Source organism: Nannospalax galili, unplaced genomic scaffold, assembly GCF_000622305.1.
Source record: "Nannospalax galili isolate Female #2095 unplaced genomic scaffold, S.galili_v1.0 scaffold126, whole genome shotgun sequence".
NCBI classification, from domain to species: Eukaryota; Metazoa; Chordata; class Mammalia; order Rodentia; family Spalacidae; genus Nannospalax; species Nannospalax galili.
In genome coordinates this window covers 1,282,995-1,300,857 of record NW_008355275.1, presented here as the reverse complement: position 1 = coordinate 1,300,857, position 17,863 = coordinate 1,282,995, and the positions used below count along the sequence as shown (strand labels likewise).

Below are 17,863 nucleotides of genomic sequence, written 5' to 3'. Positions count from 1 at the left end.
ATATATATATGATTTTTGCCTCACAGAACCAAAAGCTAGCCTGATAAAATGGCCATAGTAAGAGTGACTCAGAAAAAAACAAAAAACAAAAAAACCCTGATGCTGTAAATAAAATGGCTGCGACCAAAGATCTCTGGAACCCAGAAAGTCCCCCTTCCCTTTCTTCTCTCTGTCTTGGGGAAGACTGAGGATTCCCAGTTCTCTGGGGGATTTAGGGACATTTCCCTTGTAGGGATGTTTGGCCTTGTCCCCGATTTTCTTGATAAGAATGACAATTCATATTAACTAAGTGCCTTTGTACTTACTAGATCCTGAAAGTGTAGGGCCACCTCATGAGTGAGATACTACCATTATCTCCTTTTTACAGAGAGACAAGAGATACAAAGAGATTCAGTTGCCCAAAGTCACATGGTTTGCAAGTGGTAGAACTGAGATTTGAACCCAGGTTGTTCAAGTGCAGGTTTGCAGTGAAAACAACTATATGCTATATCTGCTGTCTCAGATGAATTCAAGAAACATGGAGTTCTCTAAAACCTGACACAAGCTCCATGCTGGTATGACAGGGAAAGGGTGAGGACACATGCTCTAGATCATACCTAAGCAGGTATCTGTACTGTGCCTGAAAAGCTTGGCAAAGGGGAATGACAGCCCAACCCACAGAATCTCCAGGGACCTTCATTTCCTCCAATGTTTAGTAAGGTCAGGTTAAATCCTTCTCAATGAGAAGATTTAGGGTCACACTGATGGTCTGACTTGACCAATGTCCCCTGAAAGCCTGGCTCTTAGTTTAAAACCTGAGTATTCCAGAAACAATCCAATGTTACAACTACAAAGCAAGCAGACTCCCTTTTTCAGTGCCCCCAAAAATCAAATTGGGGAGCCCTGTTTGCAGAAGCACCTCTCTTCCATTTAGAAGTGATGGCTTCAGACCTGGGGAGATGATTTCCCTGACAAGCACAGGACTTGAGTTAGGTCCCTAGAATTCTTGTGAAAATTCCAGACGTGGTAGAGTACTTTTAATCTCCATGCTGGATAGGGGAAGACAGGCAGATCCCCGGGACTCGGTGGCTAGCCAAGGTACTCCAGACCAATGAGAAACTCTCTCTTAAAAGAGGTGGGTGGTGTTCCTGAAGATAACATCAAAGATTGTCCTCTGACCTCTACATGTACACACACAAATATGCATGCACACCTGAACACACACCACCAAAAGAAAAATAAAAAGAAATAAAGTGATTGCTTCTATAAATGGCATTTACGAAAGAGGAAAAAGTAATGCCCTTTGTTGAACTTCAGAGACCCTCTGAGATATGGATGGAGCACTTGACCGAAAGATTAACCCTCTCCCAGAGATAGAGTTCAAAATGGCTCTGGGTATGCTCCTGTCTTTGCTTGAAAAGAAGATAAAGAGATGCATCAGAAACTTCCCTTTATTCCATTATCATTATGTGGCTCCCTCTTTCTGAATAATCTATTTTCCAGCTTCTGGCGAAATGTCCAGGCAAGGGAAGCTTAATGTCTCTTGGACTCTGTTGATTTCTTTCCCCGATGTTCACTCAGTTGGTCCTGGATGTTTCCTAGTCTTGAGTTTTCATGTTAACCTTGGCTATGACCTCCTCAGATTCTGGCCGTGTAATCCAAAGGACTGTGGTGCTCACAGACACATGAAGGCGTAAGCAGAGATGGAAGCAGTCATAGCCCTATGGGAGAGGGAAAATGATTTGTTTTTCATTTTTAATGTTTCCATGCCTGCTTTTAGAACAACTGCCTTATTTGAGTATTGCGTATGTTAGGGAAGTTGAGTATCACAATGGGAATAGGGCACCCACCCATGAATTGATAAGCTTCCATTGTAGTTGAGCCCAATTCCCGGGCCTTAGTATCTTAGATATTACTCTACTATTCCTCAGAGAAAGGTGGGAAGAGAACTTTAATAACTATAGAATTGGAAGATTTTGTTCTTATCCCTGAGATTGCCATCAGTAGCCTTGCCAAGATTCTTTCTCTTCACATGACCTAGTCTTCTCTTTCCTTTCAGCCTCACAGCCACACTGGCGAGCATTGGCGCAGCCAGTATTCCCAGTGCTGGACTGGTCACCATGCTTCTTATCCTGACGGCGGTGGGCCTGCCAACAGAAGACATCAGCCTGCTGGTGGCCGTGGACTGGTTGCTGTAAGTGCCTGTGGTGGGGTTCTGCTGGGGATTATGGGTGCTGCCTCCCAGGGATGGACAGGTGACAGAGTAGTGGTAAGACCTTAGCCCAGCCCTCTGGGAACTCCCCTACATCCTCTCTCCTTTCTTTCCTTTAGCAGTTACTGTGTCTACCAGGGCAGATTGAAAAATTTTAAAAGGATTTGAGGGCATTGCAGTTTCTGTGAGAATTATGCCAATGCCTTGTTTGGAGTGAAATGATAGCGCTTTGGACCATATCATGGCCTTAACATCAGAGGTGCATTGTGACACACATACACACACACACTGCAACAGAGATGGAAGGCCAAAGTACCTATACTTCTTTGTCCAAACCTCCACATGCACCAGATTCCTACTTTTTGGCATGGATTTTAAGAGGAAGAAGCCACATTTTACAGACTTGAGTTTACATCGCCTCCATTCTTCATTCTTGCAAAGACAGAACAATACAGAGGCTGACAGGGAAAGGACAAGGCCAGCAGGAAGCTGGTCTCTTATCATCTGTGCCTGCTGTTGGTGTAGGCAGTGGGGTTTACGATATAAGAAGAGGCTCCATCGATACATTCTGTTCAATCCAACAGGGCTGCTGGGAAGCCATGACACTTCCTGGCTGACTCTTTCATTACCAGAGTAGTGTCCTGGAGATGACTTGATTGGGAGGATGCAGGGTAGGCTAAATGACCTCATGTCTGTCTGCCAACTCTCCTGTCCTGGTCATTCTCTGCCAGCTTGATTGATTGTTCTCTGTGCCCTGGGTTGGCACCAACAGGTCATGTCATCTATTCAGACAGAGTTCCTGGGATTTGATGGTGCAGGGCTGGGAGGAATTAGTAGAGAACAAAAAGAAGGAGACAGAGGAGTGAGGTCAAATATGCATGGGGTGGAGGACCAGGAGAAAAGGAAGACACTGCCAGTGGTTTGAGGATAGAGCACATAGTAGGGATTCAGTAAATGTGCACTAGCCTTAACCACACAGTTGTTGTGTGATAATCAGGGCCTTTCCACTCAAGAAGAGTGACAGAGGAAGCTGTTCTAATTCTACCCGCTTCCCCTGTGACTTGCTGCTTATGTTCTCCCCTGGCTCTTTGCCTCTTGAGCCTCCTCAGCCCCTGCTGTCGAGTCCCTTGTGTGTGTAACTACACTGCCTTGGCTCTTCTTGGATTTGTTTCTAAAGTCTGAAAAATCCACTGCTAGAAATCTTTTTTAAGGCTGGGGAGATGGTTTAGTTAGTAAAGGGCTTGTGAGGACCTGAGTTCAATTCCAAAATCCCATTTTTAAAAAAGCCAGGCATGGGCCATAGAAATGTCTCAGTGAGTAAAGGTGCCTCCCACACAAGTCTGGAGACCAGAGTTCAATCCTAAAAACCCACATAAAAATGGAAGGAGAGAACCAGCTCCACAAAGTTGTCCTCTGATGTCCACACACATGCTGTGGCACACACGCCCACATTCACATGCACACGCATCACACACATATAATAATAAAAGAAAAATTTAAAAAGCTGGCCATGATGATGCACATTTGTAATCCCCAGCCCTGGGGATGCAGAGACAAACAGATCCCTGGGGCTCACTGGCCAGACAGCCTAACCAAAGCAGCAACTCCAGGCCAGAGAGAAGCCCTGTCTCAAAAACCAAGGTCTATACCTTACAGCCGTGGTTGACTTCAGGCCTACATATACATGTACTCACATGTACACATACACATGTGTGTGCACTTGCACACACATGAACATGTACACACAAAACTTAATCTTTTAAGAAATTATGACGGGAGAGCCCACCATTATAATGTAAATGCCCTGAGTAGAAAGTATGTAGTCATGTTATCAGGAATGAGGGGAAGGGGTGGATATTTGGCAAGTACTGCAATATCTTTGCATTTGTTTTTCATTTACCCCCTGGAGAGTTCTGTGCTGTTTGTCACAGATGAAGAAACTGTGAATCAGAAGTTTTCATCAGTAAAAGGGTTGGGGGAGGCAGAGAGGTCTGGAGTTGGAAAGGTTGGAGAAGACAGGTCTAGTAGAGTCTCCTCCAAACTAGGGTTTCAGCTTTTGCTTCATTAATGTTAAACTTAATTTCCACTGTTAACATAGTAACAGGTGGGGACTTTACTGGCAAATAGGGAAAGAAGGGTGGCACTGGTGCCCTTGCAAAAGGGTCATTTCAGCGCCTTCTTTCCCTTGCTTTGCCTTGCTACCTTCCACCATGTGATAGCACAGGAAGATGGCCACACCAGATCCTGGTACTTTGATCTGGGGGCTTCCCAGCCTTGAAAAATTCTGAGGAAATAAATTTCTGTTCTTTATAAATGACCCAGTCTTGGGTACTTTGTTGTAATAGTAAAAATGGACAAAGACATCTTTGGTTTATATAATAACCAAAGAATCATTTGTTTGGCCTGTTTTTTTTTTTTTCTCTCTCCCAGAATTAAAACAAAACAAATAGCCTGAACTGAAGGCCAGTGGGGTAGGATCAAGGCCTCAGTCACTCTTAGAATTCAAGTCCTCCAGCACTAGTAGTTTTGCCACTGTGGGCCCTCAACTTCTTGGCAGTCTCTTGACTCAAGCCTGGTGGATGAGAGTCACTTCATGAAATATTCAAGACCCTGCCTACTTCTGACCTAAATGCTAGCAAATGGAATAGGAGGGCTGGGTCCTCCCACATCGCCCCATACAGGTGCTCACATGTTCACGCTTGTGCAGGAAAGCAGGGTGTCATAATTAGGTCTGCAGCATGCCAGCAAGAAGGACAACTCCAACAAAAGATGATCCATCTGGATCAGCTACATTGATGAAATGGTGTAAGAGAAAACCCTGTGCTGAGCTGGAACCGGGAAGAAAGCACCAATTGCAGCTTTTTTTGTGGTTCTGAGGTGCTGATCTCAGATGGGATGGGGCCATGTGGTCAAACAAAAGAGACCAGGAGGCAAGGGACCTGGATCTGAGCTCTGTGCTTAGTAGCCATAGGACTTGGGGCAAGGTACTTGTGTGGGCCTCTGCTCCATCATAGGTACAGTGGAAACAGAACTTGAGCTCAAAAGCAGGAGTCTAATCCCATCCCTTAAAGGCTGACATCAATCCTGCTGGTGAATGGATGGTTGTATGTAGACACACATGAGCTCTCCTTTCAAGAAAGAAAGAAAAAGGAAACATGGAGGATCCTGGGAAGATGGGCATGAGAGCCATAGCTGGGTCAGATCTGCTTTGCATTAGTAATGGTGCCACGTTCTTTCTCATTGGAGAGAGGCACTCTGGAAACAAGCTGTTGGTGCTGGGCTCCGTGGTTTTTGGATGTTCATTGCTGTGAAAAAGGGAACAGGGGCCTCATTTGAGACACGGGCTCAGAGGAGGCTGGCTGTCCTGTAGAAAAGTAGTTTGTGGAGGAAAAGCAGAGAAAAAAGAAAAGGGAGTCAAACGTTTTGCCTCTTTAGGCAAAGTGTGTAAGCATTTATAACTCTAGCAATTTTTCAATTTAAAACCAAATAAAGGCCTGCAGTGACATTCAATGTGTCACAGTATTTGCCAACTGCTGGAGTCTATCCAGCCTCATTACAACCCTCTAAGCCCTGGATGCTTTTCTGTGGGCAGGCTTTCCTGTTCTGTAAATGTCATGGTGAAAACCAAGATTCTGGAGCACTGCAAAATGCCCAAGTCCCCAAGTAACAAATAGGCAGGATTCGTTAAGACTAGAGCCTTCTCTTGGATCCAAGAAGCCCTTTGTATCAAGACTCCAATATTTTCAGGCGATTACATTGACACATTTGTTTCTCAGAAGGAGAGAGGATTGAAGTGAAAAATGGGAGCCAATAACAGAGATGGATAATTATTGCCCAGGTGGAACGGAAAAGCCAAAATACAGTGAAACCTATGTGAACCTGTGGTGGTGGTATTGATGTAGCCCAGGGATCTCACTTCTAGAGAGAGGGAGCAGAGTAAGGAGGTTTCTGATCAGCCAGGACTTCCAGACTATGGGTATATAAGTAATTGTTGACAGCCAATGTATCTACTCAGTGAAAATAAATTGAAGGACGCAGGGTGCTAATAGCCAGTGCTTAATGGGGACTCTTACGTGTTAGCTATTGTTCCAAGTACTTTACACTGATTTATTTAAAAGTTACAAGAAATTATAAGGAAGCTAATAGTATATCCCCGTTTCGCTTAGCTAAAAGATATAATTTATTCTAATTTGGTGGCTGTTACATGACTGAGCTGACCTGACTTAACTTCCATTCCATTCCTGATGGAAATGAAAGTAATGCCTACATCTACCATCTCTCTGAATATTCTAGAAGCTTGTGATTCAGTCTTGGTTTTCATGCTGCATGTATACAGGATGCTCCTCTTTTCTACTCTATGCTTATCTCCAGTTTATGTTGCTTTACTGTGGAATGTGACTCGGTCCACCAAGTCCTCTCTCAATCAACATGCCTCTGACTCAAGACAATACAATAGCAGATTCAGGGAGCGGGTGGGTCTATAGCTCTGTACAACAAGACCATTTCTATTATGTCACAAAAGCTAAAGGGAATAAGAAAATGAAAAAAGGAAAGTTTCCTTCACCTATGGTTGACTCTCAAGTGTCCTCCTAACTGTAGTCATTGCTAATAATGACTACAGGTAGCATAGGAATTCACATTTAATATTGATAATTTCTTTCCTTAAAACAATCCATTAGTGTCCCCCATCCCTGGAGGTCTCCCCAAGTCCTCTTGGACTTGACCTTTATCAGTCTCTTTGCCTTGCTGAATCTTTTTTCTTTTAATGTCTCTGTGTCCTTTCCCAGCTTTCTGTACATCTCTTTCAGTTTTGATGTCTGTGTCTCCCTCAATTCCCTGAACAATCTACTCTGCCCTTTCTCCTGCTCCTACTGACTTCCCAACTCTCCCACCCTGCCCTAGGCCACAGTGGTTCACACAACCCTCTCTGGTTTCTGTATTCTCAAATTCAACCAAATGAAATAGAAACCATTTGCAAAAAAAAAAAATAGGCATCTAAACTGATTATGTATAGACCTGCTTTTCTTGTTATTATTCCCTAAACAATAAAGCATGGCTTCTTACATAGCGTTGCTACTGCATTGGGTATTGTAAGTAATCTAGAGATGACTTAATGTATATGGGGAAATGTGTGTAAGTTATAAGGAAGTTTTAGGCCATTTTTATTTGATAAGGGACTTGAGCATCTGTGGATTTTGATATCTATGGGAGGTCCTGGAACCATTTCTTCCACAGATACTGGAGACTATAAAATATGGTCTTAGCATCCAAAGAGCTTATAGTCTAGTACAGAAGTTAAAAAATAAAACTGAGATGGTGTAGTCAAGAAATCCCAACAATTGCCAGGCATGGTGGCACACGCCTGTAGTCCCAGCACTTGGGAGGTAGAGGCAGGAGGATCTCTGTGAGTTCAAGGCCAGCCTGATCTACTGGTCTACATAGTGAGTTCCAGGCCAGCTGGGTCTACAGAGAGACCCTATTTCAAAAAGACAGGAAAAAAAAAGAAAAAAAAATCCCAACAATGTGACAGGTGCTAACAGAGGACAATAATGCATTCGGTGGGGGAATCAAAGAAGAGGTGAACTCACCATTGGGACTAAAAACAGCAATACCACGAGCAGTTACTGGCCCGGCACTCATTTTGAATCAGTCTTTCATATACAGAGAGTTTTGTGGAAAGCCTTTCAGATGGCATGTCAACAGTTATTATCTTCCCCACAAGTGGGTATTGCTTCATATTTGACAAAGGAGAAAGCTGCACAGGCTAAATAACTTGCCTTGCTTGGTCTGGGAAGATGGCTCAGTGGTTAAGAGCACTGATTGCTCTTACAGAGGACTGGAGTTCAAATCCCAGCTCCTACATGGTGGCTAACAACTCCATAACTCCAGTTCTAGGAGATACAGCACCCTTTTCTGTCCTCTGTGGGCACTGCACGACACAGGTGAATTTACACACATCCAGGCATCACACACACACACACACACACACACACACACACACACACACACACACATCCTTTATTAGAACTAATAACACTACACTCTGAACACACACACACACACACACACACACACACACACACACACACATCCTTTTTATTAGAACTAGTAGCAATCCAGTCTGAAAGTCAACACTCTCACTCTTAACCAATGGTCAGTTTGGTATCCCCCCTTCCTTTACCCCCTGTGATTCTAGCCCTCCAATGCCAGCTTACCCCAGGTCTGAGACCTCTCAGCAGCCCTGCTGCCACACTGAACCCCTAAAGACAGTCCCTCAGCACCCCGCCTTCTAAGAGCTGACACTATACTTTATACTAAGTCGAATCATAGGATACTTCCAGTCTTTAGTGCTTTCACATTTACATAAATTGTCATTCCATGTGATTCCACATAATACAAGGAACCAGATGAATTGTGAGCAAACCAGCTCTGTTTCTCTGTGAGAACTCAGACTTCCAGACAGTCCCATACCTCTCTGCCAGAGGATTCTGACAAGAGAAATAAGAGAGTGGAGTACCTTGGCAAGTACTTTTCTTCCAATGAACCAGACTTAGTGACTGATGTGAAATAGCTGTCCAGCCCCCTCTCGCTTTTGGTTCCTGCCAGTCCAGGAAGGATAGCTGTTGTTTGTAGTAAATTCATTAAATGCAAGATTCTGCTCCCATCTCTGTTACTTTCTTATAGTCTTGACACACAGAATCGCCAAGTACCACTGACAGATCTAATCTCTTTTTCATTCTTTCCCTCCCTCCTCTTTCCTCCCCTCCCCTTCCCTCTCCTCCTGTACCTCTTCCTGCTCCCACCCCCACCCCCAGACTAAAAACTACTCAGATCAGCATGAAAGCATAGTTTCCTAAGAGGTCCAGGGTGACCATGAGTGAAAATGAAATTGTTTACCTTTGGAAAAACTTTCCACACACGAACCATAAATTCTCATATCCTTCTTTGGGCCAGAGCTATACTTCCCTAGAGTCAGTCAGACATTCCCCCGGTGGTTTAAGTATTACTTTGCTTTGCAGTATTTTCAGGGGGAGGGGAGGAATACATATAGAATAGTCATGATCAAGCTGCTGGCTGGGCATCCTGGAAATTTTCTCAGGATGCATAGTGGCAGAGGAACCTGGCATGATAGGGCTTGGATATTATTGTTTAATATAAATGGGCGTCTTGCTGCTTGACAGATCTCCCTTAATGCCTGCCATCTTAAACTTGCCCTTTCCCCTTTCTTTCTGTAGTCAGAGTCCCTCTTCCAAAAGGTAAGACCATCTTCTCCACGTTGGATCCCATCCTCTCAAATCTCCCTGGATATTCAGCTCCATAAATTACTCTCTCTTCTCTACACCTTTAGTTTTGCCTTCTTAACTGGCTCCTTTTTAGGTTTAAACAAATTCCAGCATTCGCTTCTAAAATAAAAGCAAACCAAAACCCTTCTCTACATCTTCCAACTCTCTCATCACCCATTCCTTTTGCTTTCTGAATCTTTTTGAAAAAGCTGATCATGCATACATAGTGTCTCCACTGCCTCTCATGGATTTTACCTACAGGAGCTGACTTCTGCCCTTGCCTCTGTATGTAAACTGTCCTTGGTGGATCAATAGCTTCTTTGTTACTGAAACCAAGAGATGCTTCCCTTTGTCTCTAATTGGCATTGTCTACCACACCCGTTACAGGAGCTGCTGTAAAAATACGGTTAATATTTTCAGCGGAAGAGCGTAGCTTAACCAGGCGAGTTTGGATGTGGTACTTCGGAGCTGCCAAAGTGCATTCAAATTGACTCGATAAAATTTACAGTAGTATCAGAAGTGCACATTATATTAGGTGACTTTTGAGTTTTTATTAAGTGTCTGAAATTGTGATAAAAATTTTATGTTATTTACTCTTCATAAAATGCTATACTATGCACTGGTTATTTTTATTAGTTCAGTTTTTAGAAGGTTCATAAATGTTATCACGCTCACGGCTGTCCAACAGACAAAAGGCAAAACTAGCATTTGCGTCCAAGACAGGCTGCCTGTAGAGTTCATCTTTTTTCTTTTTTTCTTACATTCTTTTAAATTTTTTATTTTATTTACTTACTTACATTTGGTGGCACTGGGGATAAAACCTAGGGCCTTACATGTGTTTGGTAAGTGGTTTTTTTTTTTTTTTTTTACCTCTGAGCTATATCCTTTAGTCCTTCATTTTTAGCTGATATGGAAAACATACAATTATAGATGTTGGAGGGGTATTATGTAATGTTTGATACATATATGTATGGCATAATATTTGTTAAACATGCCTGTCTTCTCAAGTATCATTTCTTTGTCATTAAAACTTTCAATTCCCTTTCTTTAGCAATTTGAAATACACAGTGCATTGTTCTGTACAGTGACCTGCTGTGCAGGGGAACATCTTGCTGCTCTGTAACAGTCTTTATGATTCTTCTTATCTCCCATCATGCACTCATGCTGGGGATTCTTAGCAGTCCTCTTCTAGGACTTGGTGGTCCTCAAGCGTCATCTTCACTCGTGTACAAATTTTACCACCCACAGGTAGGTTCTCCAGAGCAGAAAAGGGGCCAGAGCATTCTAAGACAGAGACACAGCTTGAGAGTTCAAGTTCTGCTCTGATCATTGCCCCCAACTCCCACCTTGGGCAGCATCTGCTGGTTAAAATCAGAAGGACAAAAGGACTTGTAGGGAAGCCAAGCCAGACCCCTTCTAGTACAGCCTTGTTATTTCTTAACGAGAACTAGATTGCATCACAGCAACTGCGATTTACTTTAGGTCTTTGTTCTAATTTAAAAATTAAGATTTCCACTCCACTTGTAACTTAATTATGGGACTCATAACTTGAGTGAAAGATGAGAGTGTTCTTAACTAAGGGTATCTTGGCGATATCTTTACCTTGTCTCTGTTCTTTTATGTTTCACATTTACTTCGTTCCTTACTTCTGTAGTGGCTTCCCAGTACCTTTTTCCATGGGACCGTGAATGTTGTAATAAATGTGGCCACAGGATTCCTCACACCAATTTGCCTTGTACTTAATGAGTGAGAGAACACAATTACCCTTAAGAACTTAATGAGCTTTCCTGATGCTGGTTGTCTAAGAGGACTTGTTATCAACCATTTTTTGTTGTTGTCGTCGAGTCAGAACTTGCAATGCAAAACTTGAGGGAGGATATTTTTACTATTCTTTGGTTCCAGAAATACTCTCAAAGATTTAATTCTTGTGGAGAAAACAAGATAAAGTATTTCGATCTTTTCAGGACACATGGTCTTACTGTGGCTATGTTTCTTACCCAACAGCTGTGTCTGTAGTTGAGGTACTAGAGGGAAAGGCTGGGATAGTTTACATCCTTATAAAAAGATATATTTTTTTAATTATAAGAGTACTTACAGTTCATCAGCCCTTTCAAGTAGGACTAATAAATAGAATAAACTGAGGTAATATGGAGACTTTAAAAGTGTTTGTTTGTGTATGTAGGGGCATGGACATGAGGACATGAGGGGTGGTTCATATGCACGTGCATGCATGTGAAAGTCAGGGGAGAGCCTCAGGTCATTCGTCAGGTGCTGTCTACCTTTACGAAACAAACCAACATTTTTTGGAACCAGGGTCTTTCATTGACCTGGAACTCACCAAGTAGGCTGGCCATCAGGCAAACAGGCTGCCCATCCAGCCCCATGAATCTGCCTGTTTCTGCCTTCTCAGTGCTGGGATTACCAATGCATGCCACCAGATTTAGATTTTTTTTCCCACACAGATTCTACTGATCAAATTCAGGTCCTTGAGTTCCCAAGGCAGGTACTTTACCAACTAATTCCTTCTGCCTTTAAAGGACATTTTAAATCAGGGGAAGTTGTTGGGCACCATTAAGTGTGTCTGAAGCCTGGGTACTAATTTTGATATGTAGACATATTTCTCTCTAATTCTTTCCTTCTTCCTCCTTTTATTCTTTCTTTGTTATTGTTTGTTGCTTTGTGCCATCCATCAGGTATGTTGCTAAGCATTTTATCTACAATCTCATTTAAAGTGCATCCAAACTAGTGAGAGAAGTATGATTGTATCTATAATTCACGAGCAGGGGAATGAAGGTTCATAAAGCTTAAATGTCTTGCCCCAAGCCATATAGTGGGAAAAGGCAGAAACAGAACCAAGCCCCAGTCTCTCTCTTCCTACACCTTGTCCTGCCAACCACTGTACCATAATGCTTACTCACTAAATTTAATCTGTTTTTCATCACCAGGGACAGAATGAGAACTTCAGTCAATGTCGTGGGCGACTCTTTTGGAGCTGGGATTGTCTATCACCTCTCCAAGTCTGAGCTGGATAGCATTGACTCCCAACACCGAATGCATGAAGACATTGAAATGACCAAGACTCAATCCATTTACGATGACATGAAGAACCATAGGGAGAGCAACTCTAATCAGTGTGTCTATGCTGCACACAACTCTGTCATAGTAGATGAGTGCAAGGTACCTTTCCCATTCCTGGATATTGAGACCTGCATATAGTAGTGCATGCTGGCTTTCTTAAAAACAAACACAAAGCCCTGCATCTGTTCTTACCATGTTTTTATAAGGAATCATATAACCCAAGCTTCTGTGAGACCCAGATCATCTTACTCTGTGTGTAGCATGGTGGGAAATCAACAAGCCTAGTGCCAAAAGAGCCAATCAGTTGCTTGTTTGAACCAATTCCTACATCCACCCCACTCCACTAATTTGGACATTTTTCTTGACTCTTTGGCTCAAGAATTTGTGATTGTTAGAACTTTAATGACCTTCAGATATTCTCTTACTCAAAGGAAACATCAAGAAAAATGTAAATCAAATATCATTGAATTTATACAGCATGAGCATTCTTCCTTATTATATATTAGACATTGGTAAAAAATGTTCACATGTAACTTTGATCAGTCATCTTTCTCTTAATTTTTTTCTATGAGGAGGTAAGGTGTGAAATGACTTTTATTTTGTAGCCCAAATAGGGTTGCAATTTCAAGGATAACTCTCCTTCAGAACAGTTATCCAGAAACAAATCATTTTAGAACCCCATGTATCACAAACTCCACCTCTTCTGCAGCACTGATGTTCTGGGTTCTCCTCCAAACTGCGGGGTGCCAAGCCTTTAAGCTTGATGTACTCTGACTAGCCTTCATTATAACTAACTTGACATTGTTAAAGAGAGGGTGTCATGACCAGAGTAAAGCAAACTTGGAGAAACCCTGACAGATTCGAGAAGGGTTGGCTTGCTAAAATGACAGTTTACAGTAGCAGAGGCCCATCTCAACCAACACAGGTATCTGGTACCTTTCTGACTTCTGCTGATAAGGTCACATTTAATCTTTAATTTCTTACAATTTTATATATATGTTATGGGTTCATAGTTTTCTGCCAGATAGCTAAGGGTAACATAAAAGCCATTTGACTTACTGGACTATGTCATAGGTCCAGAATAGTAGTGAACCAGACAGTCTTTTGCTTGTCCCCCCACCCCATGTCAAGAACATGTGAGGTGAGCCAGGGGTCTGATACAAATTGAGGAGGGAGACAATTAATTAATTAATTAATTGACTTAGCAAAAATGATTTCAATTTTTAAAACCTCAGATGAATCTTCAGGGGAAAAAGTTAGTGTTTTTCACATCTAAATGAATGTGCTAATTTATTCTCAATGAAAATGTTAGCTTGGTCAATAAGGCTCAACATTCTCATGGAACGGCTTTATACTGTATTACATGTATGAAGTACTTATTGTGTGCCTTGTATGATTTAGTGAGTATCCTCATCCCGTTCCTATGAAATCCTATGTTTTGATTATTCATCAAGTATTTACTGAGTGGCATAGCTGGAGGTGAGGACAAAAAGTTCAATGTGTTAAAAGAGATAAGATTTGAATTCAAATCATTGCCAAGCAATGAAACATGGGATCTGACCAAATGGAATCACCATGTGTGTTTTTCATTTCACAGTTGTGTGCAAGAAGAACCCTAGGCAGTGATATGACCCTTTGGGGACTTCTCAGGGGGCTTCTTAATGTGATAGGAAATATTTTTCTAAAACAAGGTATAGAGGGGCAGAGGTAGCTTTGGATTTCAGACTTCCTAAATTTTTCTTTTCTAAAGGAATAGCAAGAGGATTTGTTATATATTTTAACCAAAAACATGGAACAAACAAACATAAGCCATGAAGAGCGGGACTTTGTTCCAGTTCATCATTATCACGTCCCAATCCCTAAAACAGTGTCTGGGATGTTGTAGGCACTCCATAAATGTTTATTGGCTGTACCCCACTTACATCTTGATGCCAGCTGTGTGTCAAATAGCCCTTTTACTTGGGTGGTTTCATAGAGATAGTTGCTCAGTCTCCGTAAAATTGGCTGCCCAACAAATCACCTGTGTCTATGCCAGTTAACCAGCAGTTAGATGGTCAATATTCAAACTGAGCGGGCCCTGAAGATAATGTATCTGGGTGTACTGGTTTCTTAACTATTTCAGATGTTTTCATTTTTAGTGAGACAATTGGGTTCAGCTTTTTGAAGGTGAGTGAGCCTCAGCCTTCTCACTCTAAGTCAGTTACCTGTGTTGACACTCAGAAGAAGGCAGCCAGAGCTACGTGCATGGTGGCCCATCCCTTTTCAGAATATCTGGGTTGCATTTATTCATTCCTTTGAACTTCCTTCCAGTCAACTCTCAGTCTCACTCCTTTCCCATTTTTAAAACCCATCAAGAAAGATGGCAATGCTTCTTGCCAAGGCCCTCCCTTTGGCCGAACCAGACTGGTAGAATGGGTTAGGGAGTGTAGCCCCAGGTTTCTTCAGTTTAGCCAGGAAAAGCAAATGCCAGAAAAGTCCTATCCTAACTACTTTTGAAATACAGGCCTCTGTATTTACAAACAAAATACGAACACCACATCCATGTGCTGTTTGGCTCTTCCCAAGGTGCCACACTGTGATGAATAGTTGATCGCTGACAGCCAACTAAGCAAATTCAAGGTCACAAGGAACAGGCAGCTTTCTTCAGGCAGTCTGTCCCTGCCAGTCTTTCTTGACAGTTTATTAAAGGGGAAACCAATTTGCTGCAGCTCTGGTCGAAACTTTAACTACTTCAAGCATTGTTACGTCACACTGATCTCCCTGTTTGACAAATCTTGCCTGTTAATTGTAGTTTGAAGTTATGCAATAGCCTTTTAATTTTCATCTAAGTAGCTGCATGTGGAGCCATTGTTGCTAAATGCATGGGCTTTCTAAGCAATGGCGGGAGGGTGCTAATGGGAGTTGAAAGAATGAATAGTTTTGTTTTTATTTTCATTGCATGGTTTGTGAAGCGCCCTTGGTTCTCTGTTCCTAGCATGCTGTATGCTCTTGATGCATGCATTTCACTTCCACTTGGGTAAGAAGAAGGTCAGATTTCTTTCAAACATTGCTGCATTTGTCATGTCTCCATATTCTAATGCTTCCATAAATCCAGTCTCTCCATTATGTGGAATATCAGTCGTGGGTTTAAGTTTGCACATGACGTTGAGGACAGACAGAAGGTAAGCTAGGAACCCTACTTAGAAATGGACGGGAGAACCTCCCTCCTGCATCAGGGTTCAGTTTGCTCTGAGTCAGGAAAATACAATATATATGTTCTGCTAATTATATTTGACTGAATATCTACATTGAAATAATTTGGATTATACTATTAACGTTCTCACATTTTAAAACATTTCTCTGTTTCTTTTAATTTCTAAAGCAAAGATATCATGGTTTCTGATTTTAAAATTGAACATGTATCAAATTCACCTGACCTCACTGCAACTGAACCTTTTTTATGCATGGGTAGAACTAGCTGCCTAGTTCTGGAGTTGTTTATTTTTATTTTTATTTTTTATTTTTTTCCTCTATGGTTGTATGGAGTAGCACGTGGCACTCACTGCATTTTAAAAACTACATTAATATGTGATGGGTCTCTGGGTAATGAGATACCACCACAGCCCTAAAAATGGTATAGAATTGTGCCCCAAATTGCACCTGCATCTGCAGCCCCTCAATACCCCCTAGGCAAATATGGATGCTTTAATTCTCCATTCATTGTTGAGCACTAAAACAGGTTCAAAATTAATGTCGAAGGAATACCATTCAAAACCACTATTTCAGCTGTACATGATAAGCCTGGATCTAGTGCTTCTCCACATAACGCACGGATGGTTTTTCTTGCTGGTTCGTGACCTGTAAGCTGGATGTTGATGATAATTATTTTCAGGTAACTCTGGCAGCCAACGGAAAGTCAGCTGACTGCAGTGTTGAGGAAGAGCCTTGGAAACGTGAAAAATAAGGATATGACTCTCAGCCAATTTTTGAATAAACTTCCCAGCGTATCTTATGGTAAAAGATGCTCTAAACAAGCTTTCTTTAAAAAAGGAAAAATGCATATATTTCTGTGTTTACTTAATCTATTAGCCGAGGCTTAGAGGAGCTGTGAGTCCATGATGACAGGCACCATGCTGTGTCTTTGCCAAATAATGCTTCATAACCATTTAATTTGCTCACTTGTGTTATTGTCTGAATGGATGCTGCTGGAGAAACCACCTTGAATTGAAAACACGTTCTTGTCAGCTTCCCTTTCTCCCAATGCAGAACTGTGGATGCTCTTTTTCCTGAGGACACAATGAAAGCAGTGTGGTTCACTCTAGGGACTTCAGAGCACACACAGTGTGTGTTATTCCTTAAAGTGTTCATGGCTCGCCTTGTTACACACAAGAGATTCTGCTAGAAGCTTCTAGAAGGACCCACCTTTCCTCCAACTTGTAAAGTTGGCACCTGCGTTGATTGAAAGCATCTGTTTTAGGGAACTCTGACAACTTATCTTTTGTGTATTGTTTAAGTTAAATGTTTCAGTGGGAGCCATACTCTTAAATGCAGCTATGGAGCCCACAGGCCCTCTGCCCTGCCCTATTTTTTTCTGTGTGAAAAATGGGAAGTTTCATTTGAAAATGGATTAGGAGTTAGTTTCATATAATTGCTGTATACTTTGTCAAAGTAAAGGAGCATAGTCAACATAAATTTTAACCGTATCTAAATATTCAAATTTATTTGTTTGATTTGCAACCATATTGCATAGTGAGTTTGCATGTGATGATCTGATCTATGTTTTGATTTTTTTCTTTCACCCATAAGTGTCTCATTTGGGTTTCCAACAAGAAGATATTTTCAAGCTCTAAATTATTTCCATTATATCCTCATCCATCTGCGTGGCTGATCATTTTATCTTCCTCACACATGGGAGCATTTGTGTTGGCTATGCCTCTTTTCATGGCATCTTGGTATATATCTAATATGTAGAGAGTTTTCTTATGTATCAAAGCACATGAAGCTTATCACAAGACAGAAGCAGTCTTCCTCTTCAGTGAGAAAGGAACAGAAAATCAACATCTATATAAAATTCGATAGAGGCAACATTCTTATGACAGAGTCTAGGCAGCCTTGAACCATCAAGTGGGGACAAAGAATGGTTCTTCACTACTTCCCAGATGAAATCCTTTCCAGAGCTCTGAAGTCTGAAAGAAGAAATAATCTAATTGGCACAACACAATGCCTTACATGTGGTAGGCTGCCAACAAATCCTTAGTGATTAGTTGTGCAAGCTGAAATTGCAAATGCCTCTACTATTATTTTCTGTGACTAACCCACAGTATTTTCCTAA

At 41.8% G+C, this 17,863-nt stretch overlaps 1 protein-coding gene across 5 annotated transcripts in view; it reads left to right on the top strand.

The window, feature by feature from the left end:
- The window catches only part of Slc1a2 (solute carrier family 1 member 2), a 147,698-nt gene extending 130,124 nt beyond the window's left edge, over positions 1–17,574 (top strand). For 4 of the 5 annotated variants that reach the window (XM_017802996.1, XM_029555713.1, XM_029555714.1 and 1 more), the window contains exons 9-11: positions 2,039–2,173; positions 12,420–12,651; positions 16,424–17,146. In XM_017802996.1, the coding sequence (XP_017658485.1) occupies positions 2,039–2,173; positions 12,420–12,651; positions 16,424–16,495 (439 nt within the window). In that variant the 3' untranslated portion in view covers positions 16,496–17,146. Of the gene's footprint in view, positions 1–2,038; positions 2,174–12,419; positions 12,652–16,423 lie in introns of all 5 variants that reach the window. The other variant, XM_008852378.2, reaches the window with a different exon arrangement.
- The last annotated feature ends 289 nt before the right edge of the window (positions 17,575–17,863 follow it).